The sequence below is a fragment of the Hylaeus anthracinus genome, unplaced genomic scaffold (assembly GCF_026225885.1).
Source record: "Hylaeus anthracinus isolate JK02 unplaced genomic scaffold, UHH_iyHylAnth1.0_haploid 3, whole genome shotgun sequence".
In the NCBI taxonomy this organism is placed as follows: Eukaryota; Metazoa; Arthropoda; class Insecta; order Hymenoptera; family Colletidae; genus Hylaeus; species Hylaeus anthracinus.
The window spans coordinates 15,736,804-15,763,064 of record NW_026535284.1 but is presented as its reverse complement, the minus strand read 5'-3'; the positions used below and the strand labels follow the sequence as shown (position 1 = coordinate 15,763,064).

The 26,261-nt window shown below is 36.4% G+C and overlaps 2 protein-coding genes and 2 long non-coding RNA genes across 17 annotated transcripts; 3 read left to right on the top strand and 1 right to left on the bottom strand.

Annotated features, from left to right (window-relative positions):
* Nucleotides 1-982: 982 nt before the first annotated feature.
* Nucleotides 983-26,261, bottom strand: LOC128893509 (uncharacterized). Of its 11 annotated transcripts, XR_008461359.1 has the most exons (17): nt 23,240-23,423; nt 17,803-18,134; nt 17,085-17,390; nt 15,467-15,655; nt 14,840-15,350; nt 14,523-14,753; nt 14,140-14,439; nt 13,917-14,051; nt 13,084-13,841; nt 12,739-12,928; nt 11,487-11,819; nt 10,947-10,983; nt 9,191-9,333; nt 4,256-4,690; nt 3,643-4,116; nt 2,874-3,455; nt 983-2,750 (listed from the first exon to the last, which is right to left on the bottom strand). XR_008461359.1 is itself a non-coding variant. In XM_054154508.1 (16 exons), the coding sequence occupies exons 2-16, from the start codon at nt 18,093-18,095 to the stop codon at nt 3,384-3,386; spliced, it is 4,407 nt and encodes a 1,468-aa protein (XP_054010483.1). In that variant the 5' UTR covers nt 18,096-18,134; nt 26,160-26,261; the 3' UTR covers nt 983-3,383. The 11 variants fall into 11 exon arrangements, 10 of the variants coding, with proteins under 10 accessions (XP_054010483.1, XP_054010487.1, XP_054010488.1 ...); XM_054154508.1 differs by lacking the exon at nt 23,240-23,423 and adding an exon at nt 26,160-26,261 and having other exon boundaries at nt 983-3,455; XM_054154512.1 differs by having other exon boundaries at nt 983-3,455; nt 9,191-9,312; nt 23,240-23,424.
* Nucleotides 16,114-17,245, top strand: LOC128893531 (uncharacterized). Its single transcript, XR_008461366.1, has 4 exons — nt 16,114-16,438; nt 16,572-16,795; nt 16,874-16,982; nt 17,106-17,245. It is a non-coding gene; the product is annotated as an uncharacterized LOC128893531 (long non-coding RNA).
* LOC128893530 (uncharacterized) lies at nt 17,247-22,328 on the top strand. 4 transcript variants are annotated; one of them, XR_008461365.1, is made up of 4 exons: nt 17,247-17,651; nt 17,731-17,842; nt 19,442-20,249; nt 20,374-22,328. It is a non-coding gene; the product is annotated as an uncharacterized LOC128893530 (long non-coding RNA). The 4 variants fall into 4 exon arrangements; XR_008461364.1 differs by having other exon boundaries at nt 17,731-17,851; XR_008461363.1 differs by having other exon boundaries at nt 17,247-17,842; nt 20,374-22,327.
* Nucleotides 24,105-25,260, top strand: LOC128893527 (cysteine-rich PDZ-binding protein). The gene is made up of 2 exons (XM_054154538.1): nt 24,105-24,547; nt 24,704-25,260. Exon 2 carries the CDS (start codon nt 24,715-24,717, stop codon nt 25,015-25,017), a length of 303 nt encoding a protein of 100 aa, XP_054010513.1. The 5' UTR covers nt 24,105-24,547; nt 24,704-24,714; the 3' UTR covers nt 25,018-25,260.

Sequence of the window (26,261 nt, the reverse complement as noted above, 5' to 3'; positions counted from 1 at the left end):
AATTTTTTCAGATTCGAGATTTGTAACGATGTACGATTTGACAGTTATTTCCTAAGATATCGATCAGGTCTCGCAATCGAACGCCAAAATACTTTTAAAGACATTCTTTTCTAAGCCATGATGTTCTTAAACAAAACTATGAGCTATGTGGGTGAATTATATGGATTATAAGTTTTCAATATATATTTTTCATCCTGAACCTACAAATTTCAACCCAAACAGGTTCTTTTTTTTTTTTTTTTTAAGGTACCGTTCAAAAGGTTTCAAGTTGCATTTTCTTATGAGAAGCAATGCATGTTTCTGCGAAATAAAATACATGTATTTTGCACGATATACGAATTGCGAATACGTATTCTGATCAACGTTTATTATGATATACGTACGATATGTAACACGCTGCCTAAGATTTTTCTTTACAATCCTGCGAAACCATTCGCCAAAACCGTAAATGAATTTTCTATTGGAAATTTACATCGGTCTATTTACGAGTGATCATCCACGAGAGGACATCTCATTTGAAATTACATACGCTTGTACGAAATTATAAAAAAGAACTGTAAGCGTGAATCGTATATTCGAGTACAGTTGGAAGAAAATAGTACGTATACAAGTAATAAGAGATACAAAGAATCAGTTAATTAATAGTATATTCAAGTGTACAATAGTATACTTTCATTTTGAATCTTTATCGGTCACATGTTAATTGTTTATTGCTTTCTCGGTACGTCAGGAATATGCTACTCTGTATATTTCACTCGAAACATTATGCGATAGTATTAGAAAATGTTCCCAAAGATAAACATACCATGGAAAATGAAAACATTTTCAATTCAGAAACCTAACACAAATCAATATCAATATATTATACGAAGAAGAAAATTATTATCCGATGGGCTATCTCGTGCAGTTAAATCGAATGATCATCAACGTACTCGAGTTGTTTTTTTTTTAGTTTTTTTTTTTTTGTTTTTTTTTAATGTACTTTGGCATTGAAATTTTATCAAACTCTCGTGAGAAATCTCAAGATTCACGTATCCTTAATTCTGGACAGTTGAAGCAAAAGTGAGAGATGTTCAGCGGAAAGTAGATGAAACTTAGAATTAATAAAATACGCGGTATTTACATAGAAGAGAACTCCTACCCGCGCTAATTTTATTTCGTTACCAGTTGTAAATTTTTATAACGTCTCAGTTGCAATATTACGTAAAGTCGATAATAATACATCTCCTTTTTAATTTGAATCGTATTCGATACGTAGAGAGCATTATTTAAGTAGTCGAGTAAGTGCATATTAATCGCGACAATTGTAAATATATCATTATTTAGCGAGATCTCTCTTGCTTGATTACGTTAAGTATGAAAGAATGATGTAGTAATATTGCACCGCAAAAGTCATTTCTCAAGACGTCGTAGTTCATCGGTAATAAAAATAAGTGCGTTTCATTTTACGCGTTATGTTACATACAGATGTTGCTTTGTAGATCATAAGATTACTCCAGCAGTTATTCGAAGAGCATTTGTTGATTACGAACGGGCAAAATGTAAGTCTCTAACTGTTAGGTAACATTTCGAAATGAAACTCTTGAAAAAGTCAATATCCCCTTAGTAATCTTTAGCAAGATTAACTTGTCGAATCTTATTAAAGAACGAGACCCATCGAGATCTGATGAGACCTCTTCGATGGAGTTAGCATTAACATGCTCGGGATAATGATTTCAACAAAAGTTATACGACAAGTTAAGTAAACAAAGATATTACAATTTTTATCATTTGTGTGATAAGAATCCAGATATTGAATTTTTGTTCGAATAATTCTAATTGGCATGTAACTTGAATTTGGCGAGGTTGTTATTAGTAACGGTAAAAAACATTTTCTATCGTAAAAAGGAAATCATAGCAAAAGAAAACTCAGAGTACTCTTCCGTATAACTACCGTGACATTTATCACGAAGCGACGCGTTAAAAACATTAAGTAGTAGACAGATAGATCTTAATTTTAGTATAAATTATGATACTATGGCATTGCGATCCGATGATAAAAAAGATTAAATAAACGATGTAATTTTCACGGAGCCAAATAAATATACGAAGGCCCTTGTACAAACATACTACAGCGTTAACTACGTTATGGTTGGTGGAAGAAATTTAGCCAAGTACTCGAATGAGATCGGTTCAGCAACGTCCATCATGTTCAATTTGTAAAATGTGTTTCTTTTTTTTCGTATCGAAGACTCGATTACAAAGTCGTAATCGAAAAAATACACTAAAAGAACTAAGAATCGACGATCTAGACTAGAATACCGCCTTAATTTGATCAAGGCCCAGAAATGTTCTTTTAAAGAAATGAAGTCTAGATCGAGCAGACACCCGAACTAGACTTCCGTAGGTAGTCTTTCGAACTGAAGGCTTTTATTCTTAAAGCACTAGAATTCAAAGAACACATTCTTAGTCTTTACTCTGCAGAATTTTTACGACCTTACTATATTTCTTCCACCAAGTATATAGACAGTTCCAGCCCTGCTCCAATGTTGGTAAAGAGCTTTGTGCTATGTATAATCGTGTGCATTGCTTACTTTGCTTCTCTTACCGGGTATGGAATGTGATTCTCAATGCTGATTTCGCAAAATATAAATTCTCCAACATCCGCCATCTTTGAATAAATAAAATTTAATAATATGCATAATCTACCCGATCAATTTCGTCTTCTTTTTGAATTTATTTCTTTACTCTTTCCCCTCTTACCACGCTATCTCTGTAATAAAATAAAACCAAAAAATTACATTAAAAAAAAAGAAGAAGAAAAAAGAAAAGTACATTGCTGTACTTAAATGCAGATGGTATAAATGGTATCACGTTTGACCTATGAAATATACATACGTAACAATCTTTAAATTAAAAATAAAATCTTCGCAAGGCATTTTATATATCATTCTCGTTAATGAACCGTAGTTTTTATCGTGCCATGGGATTGCATAAATACGAAAGGAAGATTTGAGAAAAGTTGCTCAAAAACTTCTTTTGTAGCATTTGTTGATTACATTGTAGATTATTCGACTAGTCACGTAACTGGAAAACAAACATGGAGAATCCCATTCATAAATAAAATGTTTATGTATATATTATGTATATATATATATATATATATTTTTTGTTTTTGCTTTATGTAAATATTCAATATATTAATGTTTGTCGCAACGTGTAAGGTTTGTTGCTTTGCCAAGCAGGAGCTGGTGAGAGTATACGAATAGAATTCCACAAGAATCGAAACAGAAAGCAAGTTGCGTCAGATAAGACTGTACAGAGAGTAAAGTAGTGAATAGTTTGGTAGTGGATGGCGAATGTATTGTCTGTTCACTACGCATATCAGCCAGGTAACCAAACGCTTATATGTACACTGGAGACTCCTGGCCAGTTAACAGCCTAAACATCGACGTGGGCATCGTCTTCATCAATATCTAAAATTAAACATAAGCGTATCAGCAACACTTCGTACGAAACAATGCAATTCGAGAAGATAAACAAGCAAGTCTAAGCCCGTGATTTAAAAGAAAAGAACTTTCGACACATAACGATGATCGTTTTATACATTTCCGTAATTTTCACATGAGCGACCGTTTAAAGCAATAAAAGAATAAGACACACCTCGCCAACGGATGTCGCAAGAAGATTGACAATTTTCTCGTGCGGCACAGCTACAACGCTTTGATTGTTGATTTCAATGATCCTGTGACCCACTCGAACACCTCCCCTTTCGGCGATCCCGCCTCTCAACAGACTACATATAACTCCGTTTTGTACACTAAATCCTAACTGATACTTGGTGTCGGGTCTCTTGATTTTGACCTCGACCACCGGCGCGCATGGTACGACGGTTAACTTGACGACTGTCTGATTTTTCGAGTTCTTGATGTAAGTTTGACAAGTAGAGAGAGGCAACCCGACCAACGAGACGCCGTTGATAGCTATTATCTGATCACCGATGTTCAATTGTCCACATCGAGCAGCCGCACCAGCAGGTGCTAAATTCGCAATTACAACTGTCGGTAGCATCGAGCCCCATCCAGATTCAACGATCACCACGCCAAGAATTTCACCCTTTGCCTTTGGTACCACCACCTGGAAACATTACGTCAGGAAATTTCTTAATCTCTGCTCGAAGTGGACATTGAAAACGAAAAACAGCATATACTTGTATGTATCCAAGTGGTTCATATACTTTTGATATGCAGCGTACATAAACATTTGATTAAATTACCTCTTTCTGCATTTCCTTTTTGGCAAACATTTGCAGCTCGTCCCCAAATATTTCTTGCGAGTTGAGTACCTCTTGATAATCCATTTCTTTTACAAAACTATGATCTTCTATACCGTTCGCCTTGAGGAATTCCATGTAGGCTACTTGAAAAGCTTGCCCGATGCTTTGAGCGATAAATCGAGCCTCTTCGCTCTCAAACACATGGCAAATCATCTTTGGAGTTCTGTTGATCTTCGGTGCCTCCTCCATCTCATGGGGGACGAATCGTCTTCGTGCCATTAGCACCACTACGTCGCCAATATCTGCTATGTAAGATATTGTTCTTAACGCGTGATCCATCATGATCTCCTTCAGGTCCGTATTCAAAACCATGATCTTTTCTGTCGAGATGAACAGGTCAACTTCCGTGCTCGGTTGCGTTTCGCCATCCGGTGCCTGCAGGTACGTATTACTGTTTATTTCGAGTGTGCAGGTACCCGACAATTTCGCTTCGGATTTCCTCGCTATCATCATCATAATCGTGTTGGTGAGTTCCTTTTTAAGGCCAACATTCAAGCTTGGGTACTCGTGAGATATTCGGATACCAGCACACTTTCGTTATTTATCCAATCTTGGATAGCTCAAGCAGTCTCTTCAACGCCGAGCAAACACAAATACTATTTACAATCAATCATGATTCCTAACACGAATTACCATTAATGTTATTCATAGTTGGAACTATAGCTTCTTATCGTAGGATAGGTGAATGGTTAACCAGCAAGTAATCGTTTACTTATTGGATATAGTTCATCAAATCACAGAGCTCGTCAAGTGTAATACTACAGCTTTTCTAGAATAGCTAAGCTTGTTTGTTTGTTAGTTTTTTAGGATTATTTGAAAAGAAAATCATTCCGAAAGCTACATTCTTTTAATTTGTCAGAAAAAATACTTCCAAATTGCAAATAATATAGATAGTAATACAGATGTATACATACCAATGCCTATCGTGAGGACGCAGCATGTAGAATAAAATAGAAAAGAAAATTAATTAATTGACCGAGGTGAATCGGTGCAGTTAGAACAGAAATTACTGAAAGAAAGAATCGTTTGAAAATGCTGTATAAATTTGATAAGAAAGAACTAATTGTCCACTTGTATTATTTGTGAAATGGAAGGTTTAAAATAGCGTTACGTTAGCATTGGCGAAACAATAAAGAATTCTTCTGTAAACCTGAGAGTTTGTCGAAAACACCTAATTAAGTGTGCCACGCATTATCATGGAAATATTATTCGTTTGAGTAAACTTTTTTTTTTTTTTTGTTACTTTTTATGCTCGATTTTACCCATTTCCACTGGCAACGAGTAAATCTACTCGTGTATACTACGCAGTGTACAAAACTGGTAGAAAAAAAGTATGGAATTACGAAACAGATATTATCGGTACAAAAAGCAGGATTTGTATTTCTTGGAATATAACAAGTAGACTGTGGACTTTTGTGCGGCTATAGGGAACTTGAATGCGCAAGAAGCTACAAAATGCACACGGTATGCGAGAATATAAAAAATATTGCGAGTAGAGTCCATATTATAATATTTGCAGAGTAAAATAAATTCCTATATAAATATACGAAATTCAAATCGCTCGTTGTCAGTGAAAGAAAGTAGGGAGGGTACAACGCAGAGAGAAACGAGGATCGAAATAAAAACGATATCTGTTTAGATAGGATAATCGAAAGCAATAACGACTAAAATATAATGTAATATAATATAATGATACATCTAAGGGTTGGAGGGCGGACCTTGATTTTAGTCACAGCCTCCCGCACTATGTGGTTGTTAAGGCGCTTACGTCTCCCTTCCTCTTCAACTTCAACCGAGCCGAGAAAGTGAAGCCTGAAAACGGTGGCGGGCTCCATTGAGCCACTAATCGGGGCCAGTGGCAGTTTTGGTTGAAGGCCCACAGTCTGCGACACGGACTGGCCCCCACCGGACGCGCTCCCTATAAGTTCTTCGCTCGAGTCGCACTCGTCTTCCTCTAGGCTTCCTTGCGAGGCAATGCTGCATCGACCAAACTCATCCTGCCCCCCATAGTTTAACAGCGTCGCGGTCGCCTGCGTCCCCGTACCCACTGGCCCCTCCTTCCGTAACGTAAACAAACAAATGCGCGTTCTATAATCCGCCCAAAAGATTTCGGCCATTCAAGGTCACTTTCCCTTTCCCTTACACTCCTAGGGTTACGGCCAGTCTCGCATACGCATTACTCTACACTAATTCAACAAAACCGTCATTCGTCTTTCTCCGAGGTTTCTTTCAGGCACTGAAAATACGACGTGAGAGAGGATAACAAGTAGTTAAATGATACGGTGGGGATATGGTCGCTCAGTGGCCTTGAACAGCCAAAATCTTTCGCTCCGACTATGGTCATATTACCACGCACCACCAACACCACGAGCAAACCACGCGAGGAACGCTTTTGAATAGTTATCATTGGAACTTGTTGCACATTTCCTTTTGTACGCGGATACGCGATATTCTATGACTAACAGCACACCGCTCGGTACTAATCCCATTCAAAGTAAATGCGTCCGTTATAAAAAGATACATATGTATATATTGGGTTGTCCGGAAAGTCCATGTTGGTTTTTTTGTAGGTGGTACAGGTCTGAATATATCGAAATGGTTGAAAACAAATAACATGTATTACGCACGAACTTTCTGGACAACCTAATATCATACATAACGTGTCTCGGTTGGTAGCAAACATCAGGAACGTGTAGCACTACAGTAATAAGTTTTGGATAATGTTCTACACGCTTCTAAAGTTTATTGCGAACCCGAAACTCTCTGTATATTTAGATTTTGTTTTATTCTTGTGACGGTACATATTTTTCATTGGACGAACATATTTGCACACGATCGGTATTATGGTAGAATTGCCGATGCACCAATGAAGCATTCGAGTTTGTACAATAAATAAGTTGGAGAAGTAACAGTTCGTATTTGAAGTGTTTACATGATTTAGAATTGCTTTAACAATACAGCACTTTGTATCATTTCTGTCATCGGCGTCACGTAGATTAAGAAATATGAATCACACGCAATTACTCCGTATTATAATCGATTACAAACATCGCCTAACGTGTCTGAAAATATTATAAATTATGGGATACGACCCGTACTAATATCACGGATTCTTATCGTTATAATTGGCCGTTTAGTATGACATATATTACACGAATTTTGTATAATACACGATCGTGCAGAGAAAGGTATAGTGCTGCGTACAATCTACGAAGCAAAGAAGGCCAGACAACTATACAGAAGAAGAATAGTCATAAAGGAGCCGAATAAACATAGTTTCCCCGGTGAAACATTATCGAAAATATCAAGCATAATATTACAATATTTCGTTGAACTTCTTAATAACGAAAAAAGGAATACAATTCGATATTAACGCTTACACTTTGTCACTGCTCTTCGTTCTTCGTAATTCATATCCTAATTGATTATTAAATTTGATCAGAATTTTATGGACAATGTTGTATCGCTGTTCGTATATTCTTCCGTTTGTTATCTCTTTCTATACGTTTCAACATTGAGAACCTTCGATTTCTTCGACTCGATACTATTTTATCCAGCTCCTATTCCCAAACTAACACAGAGAAACGTTAAAGTCACATGAAAGTTGTGTTCGGTGGTGAAGTGGTGGTGGTAACAGCACGGGGAAGGGGTGGCTATAATAAAACATTCAGACTGCTTTACGTAATATAATCAATCTTACGAACTATCTAAATCAATCTTTTATACTTCGTTTAGTTTTGTTCAAATATTCCCCAAGAAATTGCCGATAAATGCGGCTTCAATCAATCGAGACACTGAAACAATTCTATACACATTTTAGAGAAATAGAAATAGAATCTAGTTTTAAATAACGTCTTGCGGTGTCTTTATCAAAGTACCGTGTTTTTCTTTCCTAACGGACTTTCGAAATCTCGCCAAAAGCAATGATTATATTCATAAATTCTTCGTGTAAAATCAATGACAGATTTTAAATAATAATAGCAACAGATCCTGGGAAGCCTGCTTATAATTGGAAAATTATGTTCATCACTCGTTTCGTATCTAATCTCGGACGGCTTTGAGCGTCGTTGCGTTATAATCATTTAATTCGTCTATTTTAATCTATCAAAAAGAAAAAAAAAACTCTCAGGTTTAACCGAAGAGGCAAATAAACGATAACGATACTGAAAGAAAGAAGAGGTTTCCGTCTTCTAGTTGTTTAACGATGTCCTTGTGTACACGCAACCCTAGCAGTCGTAGAGTACTGCATCGTGGTACCTTTGCTCGTGGATGGGTTTAGAAACTGCCTGTTCAGGAATCGAGTTGGACATGTCTTATCAGGAAGGAGCCACGCAACCAGGATCTTAAGAGAGCCTGGTCTTATACGATAAACAAAAGTAGTTGAGAAAGGAGTACGTCGAAAAAAGGTCAGTTTGGCACTCATCAGGAAATAAAACATTTACTTGGCATGCATTTAACTTAAATGCGACGAAAAAGTTAGACACTGAAGTTCATAGGTAGTGCAAGGCATCTAATTAATGTGTTCCGCAACTTTCTGTTTACGATGTAATTGTGCGGAGAGTCTGTGGAAAATGCGTGTGCAATAAAATGAGTAAATCTATCGATATAGAAGAGTAATAACCGAAAAGAGTATAAGCTAGTCGTTTGAACTTGTCTAGAAAGCTTATTCGACAGATCCTGGTTTATTGTTGAAAAAAGTGAACATACAGTCGTTGCTCGATGATGCGACAAGGTTGTACAAGTTTCGATTTTCAACATTGTTTAATTTAACATGGAATAACCAGAGTAAATATAAACATATAGCCACGAAGGAAAAGCGGCCGAAAGGGAGGATGCATAAAGTGCAAACGTATAACAAGATAAACATAGGCGTACCTTTATCCTAGAGACGGCTTCCTCAGCCTGGCACATGCGAGTCGATTTGGTAGGCTCTCCTTCGCAGACCAGCTGAGTAGATCCGAGATATCTTGCTCTAAATAGTACTCCCTCGATTAAAACTGAAGGATCATCCAGAAGTGCTGAAATAGACGCAGAAAGGCACCATTTAGCTCTGTCGTTGAAACTTTCATTATTCAAGCAACCGAACGCTGATAAATAGTCAAGCGCAGATCGAAGAAGTCTGATCGAAGATACAGGAACAGAAATTTCCATATGGTCCATTTTTACTTTCTTCATTTAATTCTTTTATGTTTAAACAACGTTATTTGTATAGCCATTTCAAGGCTACTGTATATGTACGAGTAGTTCTGTTTTTTTTTGTTTTCTTTTTTCAAAGTATCTTCCAACACGATATCCGTATCTCCTATGTTAATACATTTTCACTTTTACAGTTGCATCTCTGTTGCATCTGACAACTTTAATCCAATAGCCACTTATCCCCTTTAATGGAACTTGAATTGAACAATCACTTAACTTGTAAAATAAACACGCCACTTCACTCTTATTCATCTATTTTGATAAAAATCTTTCGATACAAATCTAGTTGTCTGTTATAATTAACACAAAGAAATTTAATAATTTGCCGAGCTATTCTTCTTGAATTCTCTTTATTTTGCATGCTTCTCATGTCCTCGTCGAAATATATAAATAATTTGCATAACAAAAACAGAAATAGGTATATAATACAATTCTCAATTGAAATCATAGAAAATATATCGCTGTTCCACCGAAATACTATAAATATTTTTAGTGTTGCAGAAAGTGCAAGCAGACCAACGAGGATGACTATACTTGAAAGAATAAATAGGGATACAGCGCTTTACAGGAAAAAATCGTATATCGTATACATCTTATCAAAGTGATTGTAATCTCTAAATATCAATTACTGAATCCCATGACGTTTTTAATCCAATGGACAAATACGAGTAATGGCTAAAGAGATACGGACTTCGGTGTTTACAAGCGTTCAGCGACGTTAATATTTAGCGACAACAAGCAACAACTATGTTTAAAAACTATAGGTTTTAATAAATGGTCAAAATACAACAAATTTATTTTATCAATCGATTAATTATTATGATCCATTATTTAATTTAATCCACTACTTCTTCAAAACAAAGTATATATATTTTTTTAATTATAGTATATACTATCAACTTTCAAATACTTATCGCTTCGTCTCTACTTCAAGACTTCTACCAAAAAATTGTTCATATATCTTGCGTCAAACATCTCAGCATATCGTAATTTCGCGTGACCATAAAATTATTTTAGAACTACCTACCGAATGTGCCCGATAGGAATGCAGCGATTAAAAGAAAATATTTGTTATTTGTTCATTAGTACACATTTGATAAATAAAAAGTGCAGAATGTATCGGTTTGTATAATTATATAGCTAGAGAAATTTCACACGATTCAATGTACAATCGACAGAGTTTCATATGTATATTTTCTTTTGCTCTTTCTTTATAATGCTTTCTATATTATCTGATGTTTGTATAATTTTATCATTTATATTTTATAATATTTTCTATATTATTGTATCGCTGCATTATTTCATCGCTAAAGTCTAACCAATCTATTGACACTACTCTTATGAAAGATACGTATGAAAAGTAATGATGAATAACAATGTCATTTATAATTATGCTTGTATTCGCAAAAAAAACATAAGGAATATTGTTTTTTACCTTCTTTATTTCTGCTTTTCTTCTTTTCTTCTTTGTCCTGTGAAACACAAAATTTTGTATATATTATGCACGTTATAAATAAGAGTAAGTTAAACAATGTCACGACTACGTGCTTTTCGCATGTCACATAACCGATCCTCTTTAAGCTCTATTCATGCAATGTGTTTATTAATTGTTTATGCTTATATATAAGGTCATTAGCTTTCGCTAAGATGTTTGTTACATTACAAAGAGTTGAATTATATGAAAAGGAAAATAGGAAACATGCAATCTTTGCATTCGAATTTTTTGCTAATTGAAACTGTAGTGATACTACTTATTCGAAGGATAAGACTAGGATCCCATAAGAATTCCCATAAGGTTTTCTGTAACTGTATATATTGCGATACTACTAACAACAAGAGTAACTAAGAGAACAGAAGAAGGAGCGATAGCAGTATCATCATCATCAACAGCAGTAGGCAGCAGCAGCAACAGTAGCAGAAAAAGAATAGAAGAAGAAGAAGAAGATAGGTTTGTGTAATTTAATTGAAAGGGCACCTTTTTCACCTTGTTGCTGGATTCCTTGAGACTCTGAGGGGACGAGGGAGAATTTTTTGCTGGAGTCTTCTGTGGACTCGACGTGGTTTGCGTGGGAGTGGTAACATCACGATCGGACGGCGGTGATTTAATTACGGAAACTACTGGCGGAGGTGAGATAGAGGCAGAAGCGGAAGTGGAGACACAGGCAGAGGTCGAAGCTAGAGGTTCTGAAGATGCTAGCGGGCTTTCTACCGGAGCGACACTGAGGCTTTTCGGGGGAGTTTGTTTAGGAGTCGACAGTTTCCCACTCATCGGTGGTAACATTGTCCTAGTCTTAGGCTTCCTCCACCCCTATGTAACACCAATTACATTTATGTCATGTTAGTCGATTAAATATATTTGCTCAAGCAACCCATCTCAATTTTTATACGCATCGCACAGTTTCTTTCATCATTTAATCCTTTTTTATTTCATCGGACATATAATATTATATTTTCAACGTGATAAATCATACTTATGATTATTGTAACTTTTTTAGATCACCATATAAAGGATTGAAATCTTGAAAAAATACATTTGTTACTACTAAATGAACAGACTAAAATTATGAGATTCAGTTTGTACAACGTGAGAATCGTTGATCTTGCAATTATTTAAACAAAAACTTTTTCAAATATACGTGATCTACCTTACTGGATTCGAAAGGATAACCAAGGTACGTAATCATTCATTACTGTTTAACTGTTGGTACGACTAGATATGTATACTATCACTGTACGATGTACTCGTAAGTTTTACTGCTTAGCATAAGGAAATTCATAATTTGAACTACAAGCAATAATATAGTTATTAATAATAACTTATCGTAAGAGGATTATTTCTTTTATTATCAAGAAGCGTCAGCGTTAAGCGAGTCTGGAGGAATCTAATCTTAATATTTAGAACAATTGGTCCTCAAAAATTATCTTTGTAATTCATGTTTTTCATGTAAACTTCCATAAAAAAATAAATCAATCGGACTTTAAGGATCTCACTTTATACATATATAACAATTAATTTATTCTTACTATTCCATTAAAAAGATTTGTAATTCATGCTAAAAGTGTTAAGCAACGTTATCGCATTTCTAATGTTTCTGCAACGCTAAACAGAAGAAGTGTGATAGCGACGCCTAATGTTCAAATCGGTAAAAAACCGTGTAGAAACATTACTTTTAATAAAATATTACGAAATGAACAATGAAGTATATTAAAATTTCTATCTTACTTACCTTGTCATCGTAAAAACCCTGATCGTCTGTTCTTTGCTGGCCAAGTAATCGATCAGTCTCGAGATCGGTGTCTGCCTCCTCTTCGTCTGGACCTTCTTCGATCTCGACATCTGCATCTTCGCCCGCGTGTCGAACTTCCGATTCTTCGCTGTTGTTTTCTACGCAAATTCTCCGCCTGCCATCCGATATACTAAATTTTAATTAGATGTACTTAAAGAAGAACAATTACTTTATTTGTATAGGATAAGGAGAAAGATAAATGTGTGATATAAGAGTACACTGCGTATCAAAATTGTACCAATACTTGGACTTGAACATGAACTTGAACAAAAGAAAGTAAAATACCTTGGTATCCAAATTGGACTGACATTGGGTTCAAGTGGTTCTTCCGTCGAAGACTTGACGGGTAAAGTCTTAGTCCTCTGTAAAGCCATTCTGATATCTTTGATGGCAGCCTCAACCTCGCCACCAATTTCTAAACTGACAGTTTGCCTAGCTTGAGGTGCAGGTGGCGGAGGTGTGCCAAGGGGGTCCAAACCATCGAACTGTAGCTCGTTTGTATCGTACGAATTCTCTTTTTTCGGAATGAACAGGTCAGGCGAGGAAGTTTTTAGAGAATGTAAAATATCTTTGTTGACGGTTAAACCGGGAAGCTCTTTTCCGACCGAGTCAGTTTCGGTTGCAGTAGGATAACTAGTGTCATTAACGCGACTTCTCTGAATAATCTCCTTTTCAATTTCGTTAATTTGTCGTTTCATCAGCATCACAGTTGGATTATTGTTATCGGTATCGCTGGCATGACCGCTGGACAAGCCATCCTCGAGGACAGGCATACTGGTATATATTCTCAATGGATCAGAATTGTTTCCTAGGTCGCCCATTGAGCCGAGAAGCCCGCTGGCTGGTATCAATTCGTTATCCATCATCATTAAAGAAACTTCGCTGTCGAGGTCACCACAGTTGCTATCGCAGTCAGTCGTTTCGGGACTCAAAGTAAAATTACGGGAATGTCCGACTTGTAATCCAACCTCTGTTTCCCCCAGATCTTCGCTACTCCCAGTACCAACCGAAAGGTCTAAGAAATTGTTTTCGTGTTCGCCAGTCTAACAAACAAATAAATGGTTGTATTCGAATCACCTCGACCGCTTGTACTTTCGACTGAAGAAAATCACACTTACATTTTGTGGAAAGTCGATTCTTTGTTTCTTGGGAGATTCGTGTACTAGCACTTCTTCTGTTGTTGGCGGACCACTGGCTAACCGTTGACCAACGTATGCACTTCCACCTTGCCTCCGTAATTCGTAATCAAGATCCTTCAGTAACACGTACGATACAAAATAAAATTACAAATACAGTTATACGTTATTATGTAGATAACAATAGTAAGCAATAGATGCATACCTGAAATGGAAAGGATTCGGTACTGTTCTCTTTCTCTTTTGTTGGCGGTGGACACTTAAAAAATTCCTCGAGCACTTTTCGCGTCTCCGAGAATTCATATAAATAATCGAATGTACTACCACCCGACGATACAAGATTGCTTATATTGTCTGTGGGCAAAGTCGATGGTTTCATAGAGTCTTCTTCTTCATCTTCGATTTTTGGAGATGGGGGAGAGACATTCACAGTTTGATCATCAGAGTAATTCATATTTGTTTCTACCACAGCCTTTTCTACGATGATTTCTGTAGAAGTACTCTCCTTCTTGAAATAAAAGTAAATTAAATTTTATTACCAATCATTATTTCTGAGAATAATATCAAATTATAAATATTCAAATATACCTCATTATGACTTGGTGTTGTTGGCAATACTCTCTGTGGAAATCCAGGTCTCGGCGTCATGTATACAGATGGCGATGATAAAAGGCAAGGAAGCTGAGTATCACGGACCCCGTAACGTCTCGGACTTTCAGAATACTGTGCTATCGGTAATTCACCAATTACTCTTGCTACTTTGTGATTACGTTCCGATGATGGTGAATCTACTTCGCAATCGCTAGCTGGTGTAATTACCTAGAAGTAGATATAATTTGGCTTACATCGAACATTTAACTTAATAATAAAATTGAAAAAACTCGAGAAACAAAACTGAGGAATACCTTAAAAAACTCTGAAGTATTACGATGATATGCCGTTGTCGGGCTTGGAGTACTTCCAATGCTAGAACTTAGAGGTTCAGGAGGAATACGACCTCTCTGGGACTCTTCAGACTCGAGATTTAAATTAGTCGACGTAACTTGGTTGGTATTATTAGAAGTTAAATCTAGTCTCAAATTTTGCCAATTATCATCGATATCGTCGAAAACGACAACTTCACCGTCGCTGACGATAGCCATACTTCTCGCTGGCGTTGTATGATTCGACTGGTAATCTATGCAACTCTTGGACAATCCATAATCGAGTTCCATAATATTTTTTGGTACATTGTATTCTACATTATTGCTATTCAAAATTGAGTCATAATTAATAATACGATTACTGTGATTGCTCTTTGGGGAATCATAGTCAAGGATTGATTTTGTTGAATTATGCCGCACCGAATGTATTTCAGAAGCAAATACAGTTTCAGTTACTTCCCTGTTAGAACGCTGCTTCCTTGTGTCGCCGCATCTAGAAATGATATAAAATTATTTATTAAATACATAGTAGTAATAGTAGTTAAATTCATGTAATTATAAATACAAATACAACTAAAATTTATTTGTAACTAAAAATTGTCTACTTACCGACTCCTTAATTCCCATATAGTTTGCGTGTTCGGAGATTTATTATTTCTTTTAATGGATAGCTTGTTATCTATTTGAATATCTTCGTTATTTAAGGAATTTGACGCAGCGAGAAAGCGTGATTTCCTAGCTGCGACTTTACCTCTACTTTGAGAGAAAACTTCTCGTCCGCCAGCAATTTCTATAATTCTAAAAACAATACGTATCATTAGAAAAAGTATAATTCTTTTGAAATTTACTAAGTTTCTAGCGGTAAATAATGTTTCGTTTACAAATTAAACATTTGTAGAATAGTAACTATATTAATGCACAAAATACTAAAACATATGTATTAGCAAAAATTAATTGCACAATTACTTGACTATTTGCAATTAAACATTTCTTACGAAATAAGAGTAATATTGCTGTTATATAAATGACAAGTACAGTAAAACAATATTAATTATTAAAATGACAAAAAAAAATGATATTTATGTTTTTAAGGTTATAAACAAACACTAACTCACGCTTTTAATAACATTCACGTCACGTTTATTTTTGACCGAAGAGATTCGTTAAACGATTAAGCAAATTTATTAAAATATTATTTAATTCATAGTTTCTTGAAATCCTTGGCAACGAAATGGAAATCGTCACACGGTATGCATTGCATTAACGAACCATATTTATAAATTTTTGGAGACCTAGCAAACTCGCGTCAACTATTTAATGTGTTGTCGTTTAATAGATTAAATAGAAACATTAAAAGTCCTACCCAACAAACACTTGTACTGTAATGTATTACATAAAACTACATTTTAAAATTTATAACTTAATTTTATAATTGAACGTTACATCATTTCGTTCGTAGAAATAAGTTTTTAATAAATGCATCGAACTATCATGCATTTAAACTTGAATCATCTTTAAATGACTCGAGAATGCAGAATGCACCTGAGTGCACCCTCAGAATTGTGTAAACAAAGAGGGAAGGTGAGTTTTACAGTGACGCGACTAAATGATTTACTCTTATGTATGTCACTCACGCTCCTTTAACGATCCTGTTTTATTCACATTTTATCATCGCTGTTACATTCAATTTGCATGTACGATATATTTCTTTCAGTTATTAGAATAGATAAAACACTCGACAACGTCAATCGCTCACTTAACCTAATATCCATTGTATACTATACTTGGATTCGATTGGATGATCATTGACAAATTTATCGACTAGTCAAAGAAACATCAAGAGTAGCAGTGGATGTAAAAATTGCAGATGCTTCGAAGAACTTTAGAAGCGATTAAAAACAACATATTATATTATAATGACAGAAATGTTGAGATAGAGTTAATAGTGTTTAAACTAAAACATTATTTAAACTATTGGATTCCTAAACTTTTAACTTGCATTTTCGGACTTTTCAGGTGAAAAACTATACGATTTGATAAGTTTTAACAAAAACAAATGGGCCCCTGAGACAAAGTTCAGCCTTATCTACTTTAGCTAAATGTTCTGATAAAAGCTGGTCGTAAGGTAATATTTGCAAAAGACATTGTAGTTATTTGTAATTACAATTTTGTAATAATGTGTTGGAAAATTGAAAAATTATGAAAAAATGATTCCAAAATAGCTCACCTGGAATCTCTTAATTTATAGCTGCGGTCACCTTTGGCAGATGTTAAGATGTATACAGGGCTCTCTTCAGGCCCACTGTCATCCTGTTGTGAGTGACCCTGATGATCGCTACCTGGAAGGCTACCATATTGCGGCGCATCTTCGCTATGCCCAGAGGCAGACGAAGAGCTTGAGGAAAGCGGTTTGGTGTTAAGCGTCCCAAGCGAACTAAATGTTCCAAGTGGCCCACTGACGCTGCCATTCCCACCGCTGATACCAACGGATAACTGACTCTCGCCTGCGAAACCGGACACCATACTTGTTGTCCTGTAGAATGCAAACATAATTTGAGTATTAGGGAAGTATAATGGTTGATCATAGGCGTGTATATTTACTGTATCATTTTGCTCTTTTATATATTGCAATTGCAGATTTGCATGTCCAGGAATATTTTGCAATATTAATATTATAATATTAATAGCAAAACAAATTTCGATCGTCGGATGTTACACACGTGACTTGAATTTTCGTCGGCAAAGCAGCGTAACACAGAGGATAGCCTGGAAACTGTTTTTGCAGCTTCAACCAGTTTCGAATTTAATCATTCTACAGTTTAGTTATTATTTCAAATTTTGGCAAATATTTATTTTCTTTTTTAATATTTTAGTGTTGATCGAGTACTATGTTTGATTTGGTGTTCCGTGAAGGGTAACGATCTATAGGTCGAGGCGAGCTTTACCTATCGGAGATGTCGCGCTCGAGGTCGATCATGTCTTCAGGTATCTCACGTGAGTGGTTTGAATGTGTGTTCTTGGAGGCGATTGCGCGGGTGGTCGTGAGAGTATTTGCAAACGTAGTCGCGAATGTGCTTGCGAGGCTGGTGGTAACAGAGGCGGCCTCCTTCTGGCAGAGGCTTTCATGCGGCTGACTGATCTGCGTGGAGGCCCCCGGACTCGGGGGTGGGCCACCCCTAGGCCGACATTTCGGGAAAAGTCGGTTCAAGTCTGCGTTTTCCAAGATCAGGCTTGTCATCGCCACGCCACATTCATCTCTTTAAACAGCCTGTCCATTCTACAACATATCAATACATCAAAACATCATTACTGAAAATAACTTTTATACCTTGCTAATTATTCAATATATATCTGCGTGAGAAAAATCTCAAAGTTATATTTTACGAAATTTCAAGGTCATCGGTGATTCCTCGAATGCGACGAGGTATTTTCATTATTGTAGCGTTGTAGCTGATAAAAAGACGAATTCAAACATGTATAATAATTCTTTTGGAGAAGGAATATTATTCTGGATTTTTGAAACATTGAAGATAATTCACAACAAAATTTAATAACGTATGTTGTTACTTTACTGAGTTGAAATTAATATTCCTTTATTAGAATGATATACAACTATTAATATACGCATCATGATGATAAAGTGACGGAAAATATTTAATTTGGAAGCACATGGATGTGTTGCTGGTAATATTCTCGTTACGATGCAGTAGATACTTATAAGATTGGTTACTCCTAAACATAAACTGGCGACTGAGTTATTGATTAAGTTATTGATAGTTGAATACATATACTGCGTTTGATATTTTCGATACACGACGCTACGCGGATAACTTGCTCTTGGACAACGTAAAACGTTGTTTTGCTATTTTTGTTGGGGACTCTATAAAATGATTATGGTGAACACGTAAAATTCATTGGAACTATATTCATTGTATATGTACGTAGAATCAATCTGGTGTATGATGCATAACCAATATTGTTCTATAACGTTGTGTATGCTGTTACAACAAACATTAACAAGGTGCAAAGTAAACGAGGTGTGGAGTACAAATTGTTTTGCACCTTCGTTGCTGCGTTTAGTTCATAGTATACTAATCAAAATGTTATAGTAGGGGGGTCAGTCCTACTGTGATTCCAGTGTTGCTTCCAACTCGCGCATGCGAACAAGAAGAGCTGAATGCGCAGTACTGTAACTATAGGAAACGATGCGTGGTCCCAATTCTTATATACTTCCATCATTCTTTGGGGCGACTAAGAGCGCCAGTTTTATAATAAAGTCGTATTAGATACATTACTGACGCAAGTAGAAAGCAACACTGGATCACAGCCGTACCACAACTAAAAAGAGGAAGAAAACACGGTACCCTATTTGTCTTTGTCTAGCAGCGCATACTTTCACGCGCCTCAACGTTAACTCGTTGCTAAATTTAATTCACTCATCTTGCAATTATTTTCTTGCAATATTTTATCGTTTAGACAAATTCATCGACCTATAATACATGGTTACATGGTTACAAAGTTATTTACACCGTATATTTCGTCCATTTAAACCAAGTAATTTTTGTAAAAATTTGTTCTCGATAGGTCCGCTTTAAGCAGAATACGATGCGTAATGGACACTAAGAAAGGCGTAACGGGGAAACACGAGTTCGGTGAAAACAAACAAATAGGACAAGGCAAAGGTAAAAAGAAGGAAGCGACGTGGATTTGAGGAGAACGTGGAGACGTTAACAGAAGGAACACAAAGAAGAAGAAGAAGAAGGAGAAGAAGAAAGATGAAAGGGGAAGAGAGAAAAGACGAGAAAGTATGTGCAGGGCGAGAGGGAGGTCGAGGGTATGCTTCGTTGAGCGTGGAATCAATAGGAGGTCACTGGCATCAGTAGATACAATCGGCACATTTTAAGTCCGTCTCGCTATTGTACAGCTTACCTCTGATAGAACTCAATTTAATGGATTTCGAATGTAAGGTAGTTGCACCGTGAATTTATTTATGTTCGAGGCTACTTTTTCTAGTTTAAAAGGTGCGTTTATTCTTAATTGTTTAGTATGTGAAAAAACTGTAAGTTGGAATTATTTTGTGACCTGGAACGATCCCCTAAATAGGCGGCCCTGCAGCATTTATCATTCAAAGTTAGTTTACAGTGAAAACGAGGTAACGCAACCCTAGATTCGATCAACTGCTTTATATGGTCGATCATTTTAACACAGCGACAAGAGTTTGTACTCGTAGGCCTGGTGTTGCATTGTCCAACCATGATATAACCATATAACATGACAAATTCCCCCACTTCTGGCCAGCAGCGTAAGCTTGCGCTGTAGGTTGCCATAGATACATGTTTCTCTCAGGGTGTTCAACTTTTGATACGAGAAGAATAAAGTGTCAATATCTGGTGTATGTATAGCACACGTTCAGTGTGTGCTGCACCCTCGCAGATATTCTCAATCTATAAATATCAACCAATCGAATATTAACCGTTCTTAAATATTTTAAAGGACCACTAATTTTCTTTTTTTAGAGAAAATAACGATAATTACTGAATCAGCGATCGCTTCGTAAACAATTACTTAAGTTTGATGTTCTGTGTCGAGCGAGGGTCGACAAAAATTGAAATCAGAAATTAGACCTAATCTAGGTCGAGTCCAAACCTAAAACAGACAGACGAGTTCGAGTTTAAACATGAATTTATTTCATCGAACTATGAATTACATACCATAACTCGAAAATTGGATACAAAGTAATAGAAACGAATTTAGTAAACGTATTATACTATTACAATTAAATTAAGATTACGATTTAAAAAAGAAGCTATCTACTCTTTGTCCTTTCAGTTGATTTGAATTTTGAGTTAATCCCCTTTCCGATTGTTGGTATAAGTTGCGTTCGAGAGCGCAGTGCTACAAATATAATTATTTTCGTAAGGGCTAATCAAACACAGTGTATCCCCACTACTACCCCCAAGTTTACTTGTTGCTTAGCGACCATCCCCTCCACTCATAGACGTCGTGCAATGAACGAGGTTCGCATGCAATAATCGAGGTTCTTCTTTATCTACAGGGATTACTTTTCCGTGCATTGGTATTTTTTGAGCAAGTTCATTAAAAAAATATCGACCTGCCACCTCCTCCACCATTCGAGTCATTTTCGATAACCGTTCAATTAAACTGTCGCAAGTTGAATTCGGTTTCGAACCACTTTTGACAACCTTAGTCAACCGTACCCTTTGTTTTTGGAATCGACCTTCCTTATTTCGGTCCTACTTTCGCGGTGCAAAAGCCCATTAACAGGCTCGAAAACGGTCGATACATTATAGAAATCGACCCTTTTCGACCCTCTTAATTGGCTTCTGCGCCGCTTTGAAGTTCGCTCAGCCGGCTTTTATTTTCACTGTTGTGTTTTCACAAAGAAACATGTAGCATCGAGGATTTACTCAATAGTTTTCATGACCGGTTGACCGAATTACTTCAAATCTGGAGAATGTGAATAGGTATGGAGGTTCCCTTCGCACAGACGTGTCCCTTCGACGATTAAAAAACGAATAATCGTTTCAAGAAACATTTGAAAAATGTCGCAAATCAGGAAATTAGTCGAACAAAAATTCCGTATTACGTACGCAGTGACTGTGTCACAGTCCCCATTTATCTTTAGTTAAATCAGTTTTCCACGCACTCGTAACCTATTTCTCTACTCAGTTTCCTTTTTAACAGACTTCGAAAAGGAGGTCATTCAATTCGACATGTATAATTTTTGTTTCAATGCAACAGTTTATCGCACGCAAAATTAACGAAGAGATCAAAATCCATTTAACCCAAGAGCAAGGAAAAAACATTTTCATTTCTAAAGTAATTATATCGGTAACACAGTGCTCTAGAGCACAAATCATACCAACAGTCGGATAGCGGATTAACTCAAAATTCAAATCAACTGAAAGGGTAAATTCTAACTTTGATAAGTCGAGCAGATAGCTTTTTTTAAATCGTAAATTCAATTTAATTGTAATAGTGTTATACGTTTACTAAATTCACCGATATTATTTTCGTATTTAATTTTCTAATTATATAACAAAAATTGCATAATCGAGTTCCTAGGCGTGTGGAATTCGTAAATTTATAAATTTATAAATTCAGTTTGAAACTTGTATTTGTGTATCTGTTAAGGTAATACCTTTTTATTTTGTAATTCAGGTAACTGTAACTTTCAATTAATATTTATGTAGTTAATATTTTTAGTATCTTACATCCTTGACGTACGAATCTTAAGTTTAGGTTATCAAAATTAGGTTTCTAAAATTCAGGTAACGATCGTTTTTGTCACTTGTATCGTCGAAAATCGATTATTAATAAAACTAGACACCCTAGTGTCAGAATGTTATCAAAATTATTAATAATTCAATGATAATCGTTAAAATTAAAGATTATCGCGGCCTTATAATTTGTTTAGAGAAACTAGTACTTCAATTGATACTCCACTACAGCTAATACTAATTGAATTTGATTTATATACAGCTATTATACATTTAATCATTTTAATTTTAACGATTTATTTATTCGCTTCACAATTCTAATCGTAAATTGAATCATTTGGGAATTTATTATAAAGTAAATTTGAAAATCCACAATTTCATAGTCAGCAAATTTGCCTGTTTACGAAATTCACCCTAAAAGTTGTTGATAATGTCAGTTTCAAGAAACCTGTACCACAGTTACAAATTAGTTATCGAATCAGATATTCCTACGTATTAGAATACATCGAATTACAAGTAAGAGATATGGAATTTAAAACTGCCACAGAACAATGTGACATCGTTAAATTGTAAGGAATAGAAGAGAGTCGAAAGCACGGATGTTCTAAACAAAAGCAAGATAATATCGCGCATCTAAATCTTATTTCGTCAGTCAAGATCAAATTTATCTCCCGTGGCAGACGAAAAAGTCGCGAGTAGGAATCGATCGTGCAATCTTATTTGCATTTGCTTTGAAAAAGGAGGAGTACACAATACGAATAAGGTATATGCTCGAAGAGAGCGTAAATCGAGGAATATTTTAACGTAAACGTCTGGTAGAAAAACAAAATAAGGGTGTTTGGTCGTAGGCGTCTATCTATCTAGAGATTTCGAGGGTGAACTTGACTTGGTCGAACGTCCAATTGTCCATTTTGGAAGAAAGACGAGGAAGAATTTCGGATGCGTGAAAACGGAATGCACGAGCGAAAGGTAAAACAAGTGTAAAAGGCTGTAATCAGGTCTTCCAGCGGAGTCTCCCATCGCATCACGACTTGCGAGAAAGAGGAATCGATCCAACACGTTAACGCGTGTCTGGCATCGAGGATGGCAGCTACCCGAGTAAAGTTTCCTCGAAACGCTAAAAATCGCGGTTGGAAGTTACCTTTTTGTGTCCGTTTCGCAGCGTGCACTGGCCACTTTGTTATAGCACGATACACTGAATCAAATTGTCACACAAAGTGTCGCAATAATCTGGTAATAGAATCGCGAGTACACAGGTCTTCGGAGGATAGTCGGCCACTGAACGAGCAGATGGCGCCCGCGCTTGTACGCCACTGTACGCCACCCCTAGCGTCAAATTTTCCTCCAACCCTCTTCCTCCAGCCCCCACTGTCGTTGCTTGCAACTTTCGACTAGAGGGTTGATCGCGTGATTCGCAACGCATCACCCTAAAGCTCAGGCCCCGTTCGAAATACGCGACATTCGCTACGAACCACCTCTACAATATATTTTCGTTTCGATTTATTCGTTATTTATTCGTTAGGACCAGTCTTATATGTCAGTCTTATAAAATTCCTCTGATTACATTTATGAAATTACGAAAATAGTTCTCAAAAATAATATCTCTGTTTCATTTTCACATCTTTCTTATTTTTACTATTAAATCTTGCAATCCGTATCTTAATTTTATATTACGATGTCTGCTCCCAATTCTTTTATTTTATTCCTCTATTATTTTTTAGGGCGACTAAGGGCCCAAGTTTTATAGTCGTATTTGATACTCTCCTGATGCAAAAGACAGTGCGCGTGCGCGAGTTGGAAGCAACACCGACATCACAGCGAAGGACAGAGACATTGCGGTTGTGTACCTCTCTTCGTCGTGCAGTGGTGGGGGAATTATCAGTCCATGGTTTATGTAGTCAAAGACCCATAATATTATAGACGGGAAAGTTACCAAGTTACTAGTTGTAGTTATTTCTATTGCTTAGCACTTGATAACACTGTTATTGTTGTTGGTAGGTTGGTATCCCAAGTCCACCATTTACTGAGCCGCTTTGTGGCCGCTCCCAGAGCCTCAACATTTATCGCTCTCAAAGATGCGACAGCTCTCTGCAGCTACTGGCTGTTACTTGACCAGTATTAGAATAATAGTTAATAATATAACACGATATAGTGTACTGTAGTTATTATTACAGTTGAGTGCCTACGTCCCACTTTTGGTCAAGTCCAAGTGAAGTCACCATAAATCTACAAAGTGCTCCGCAGTCACGTGGTTTTGTTTTGTCTGATACCATTCATGTTTCATTAATCTACTCTGATTGAATCTATGGCTTTGATGAACGCATTATAGAACCAATTACAGTCAATAAGAGGATTCACGCAAGGCCCTCTATTAGGAACCATTAAGAACGTCGTAGAATGTGTACAAATGTTTATTTGAGTGTTCGTTTTGACGTATAGTGTTTGAAAGGTTAGGTATTTGCTATCACTGATTTCTTACAATCGATGAAATAAATTTACAGATATCTATTCCCCCCACTCCCCAAAAAATAAAAGACTGCGATTAATCTTTTCTTGTAGAAAATTGGATTTGTAGAAAAATACATTTAAGAATTACAATTTTCAGAGCGATTCAGAATGGTTTGCGAGAAGTGCGAGAAGAAGTTGGGAAAAGTTATAACCCCGGACCCTTGGAAAAGCGGAGCAAGGAACACAGTCGAAAGCGGAGGACGTAAAGTTGGAGAAAATAAAGCACTCTCCACAGGAAAGGCTAGATTCAATCCTTACACTGCTGCTTTTGCAACTTGCAGAATATGCAGGCAGAAAGTACATCAAGTAGGATCGCATTATTGCCAGTCATGTGCATACAAAAAAGCTATATGCGCAATGTGCGGTAAAAAATTAATGAGTACAAAAAATTATAAACAGTCCGCTACCTAGAGTGTTTTAAATTTATTTATTAATTTACATTATCGATGAGATTCGTTACGTTACTATTAGAAATATGTAAAGGAATGTTTTTCTTCCATTATTACGAAGGAAACAGTATATTTACCTTTATCGTTTTAACACATAAGCTGTAAATATACTATATGAAATACCATTTTATAATACTATATTTTATTATTAGATAGAAGGTATTCTGTCTTTCATCAAAAATAAACATTTGCCTCTTTATTACACGAAACTTTATGAATTTTATATGTAAAATTCCTTTCTGTAAATCAGTTATAGAAGGTGCCTTAAAAATGGCTGTATTTTAGTTCAAAATTTTTCTGCATGGTAATTTATACATTACTTTTTGTTCAAACCATGTAGAAGAACATACAATGACTACATAAAAAAAGATTCAAATCGATCGATTGTAACACCACAATTTAAAAAAAATTCAAATTTTGTAATCTCGATTAGTCACTTATTTTGAGTCATCCAAAATGCATTTCAACGTCTTCCTTTTGGTGGAATCTTTTGAACGGAAGGAATGAATTGCCGTGCTTCAGCGTTTGGCGCGTTGTACGAACAAAAATCGCGTTGTACGAAAACAGTAAGTGGTAACAAGACTGGTAGTGTATAAGGAAATGTACTGTATAGGGATGAAATGTCGTTGAAATGTTACTGTTTCGAACAACGCAAGTTAAAATAATACAGTTTGTTTAGTTTGTTGGAAAAAATTTGTAGAAAATGTGGTTTCTTTTCGACTCTCGAAACTCATGTAACACCGAAAGAAAGATATATAAAATGATGTGTAAATTAGTGGAAATCGCGAACGGTCGTTGTTGGCAAACCTGCTAACTGGCGAAGGCGAAGACGACGGTAAAAGGGAGAAAGCATGCAGGAGAGAGGGGAAGATGGGATCGGAAGCGCCACAAAACGGAGATGCGGACATTTGGTAAAACACTCGGCATGGATCGAGCTCCATGTTCGCCCGTGAAAGAGATGCGGTATCTCCGCGATTAGGGGATACAAATTTTGTATCTAGCGAAAGGACGTTGAACGGTTTGCACGCGTTTGTCGGTGAATCGGGAGTAGGAATCGGTAGTTCGGCGGACTGCGAGGTTAGTTCAAGGGTGTGTAATATTCACGTGTGTCGGAGAGTAGCGTGGCGAAAGAATCGTCGGTCTGGTCGCGGTGCGCGATCTCGAGTTGGCGAGAGGCGATCGCGGTATCGCTGGTTGGGAGAGTCT

Bases quoted from the DNA above. Each gene is read 5' to 3' on its own strand.
- LOC128893527 (XM_054154538.1), top strand. From the start codon at position 24,715: ATGGTTTGCGAGAAGTGCGAGAAGAAGTTGGGAAAAGTTATAACCCCG.
- LOC128893509 (XM_054154508.1), bottom strand. From the start codon at position 18,095: ATGACAAGCCTGATCTTGGAAAACGCAGACTTGAACCGACTTTTCCCG. The intron at 15,656-17,084 runs GTGAGCTATTTT...TATTGTTTTTAG, and splicing joins TATAAATTAAGAGATTCCAG to AATTATAGAAATTGCTGGCG. The intron at 4,691-9,190 runs GTACGCCTATGT...ACGTACCTGCAG, and splicing joins AAGCCGTCTCTAGGATAAAG to GCACCGGATGGCGAAACGCA.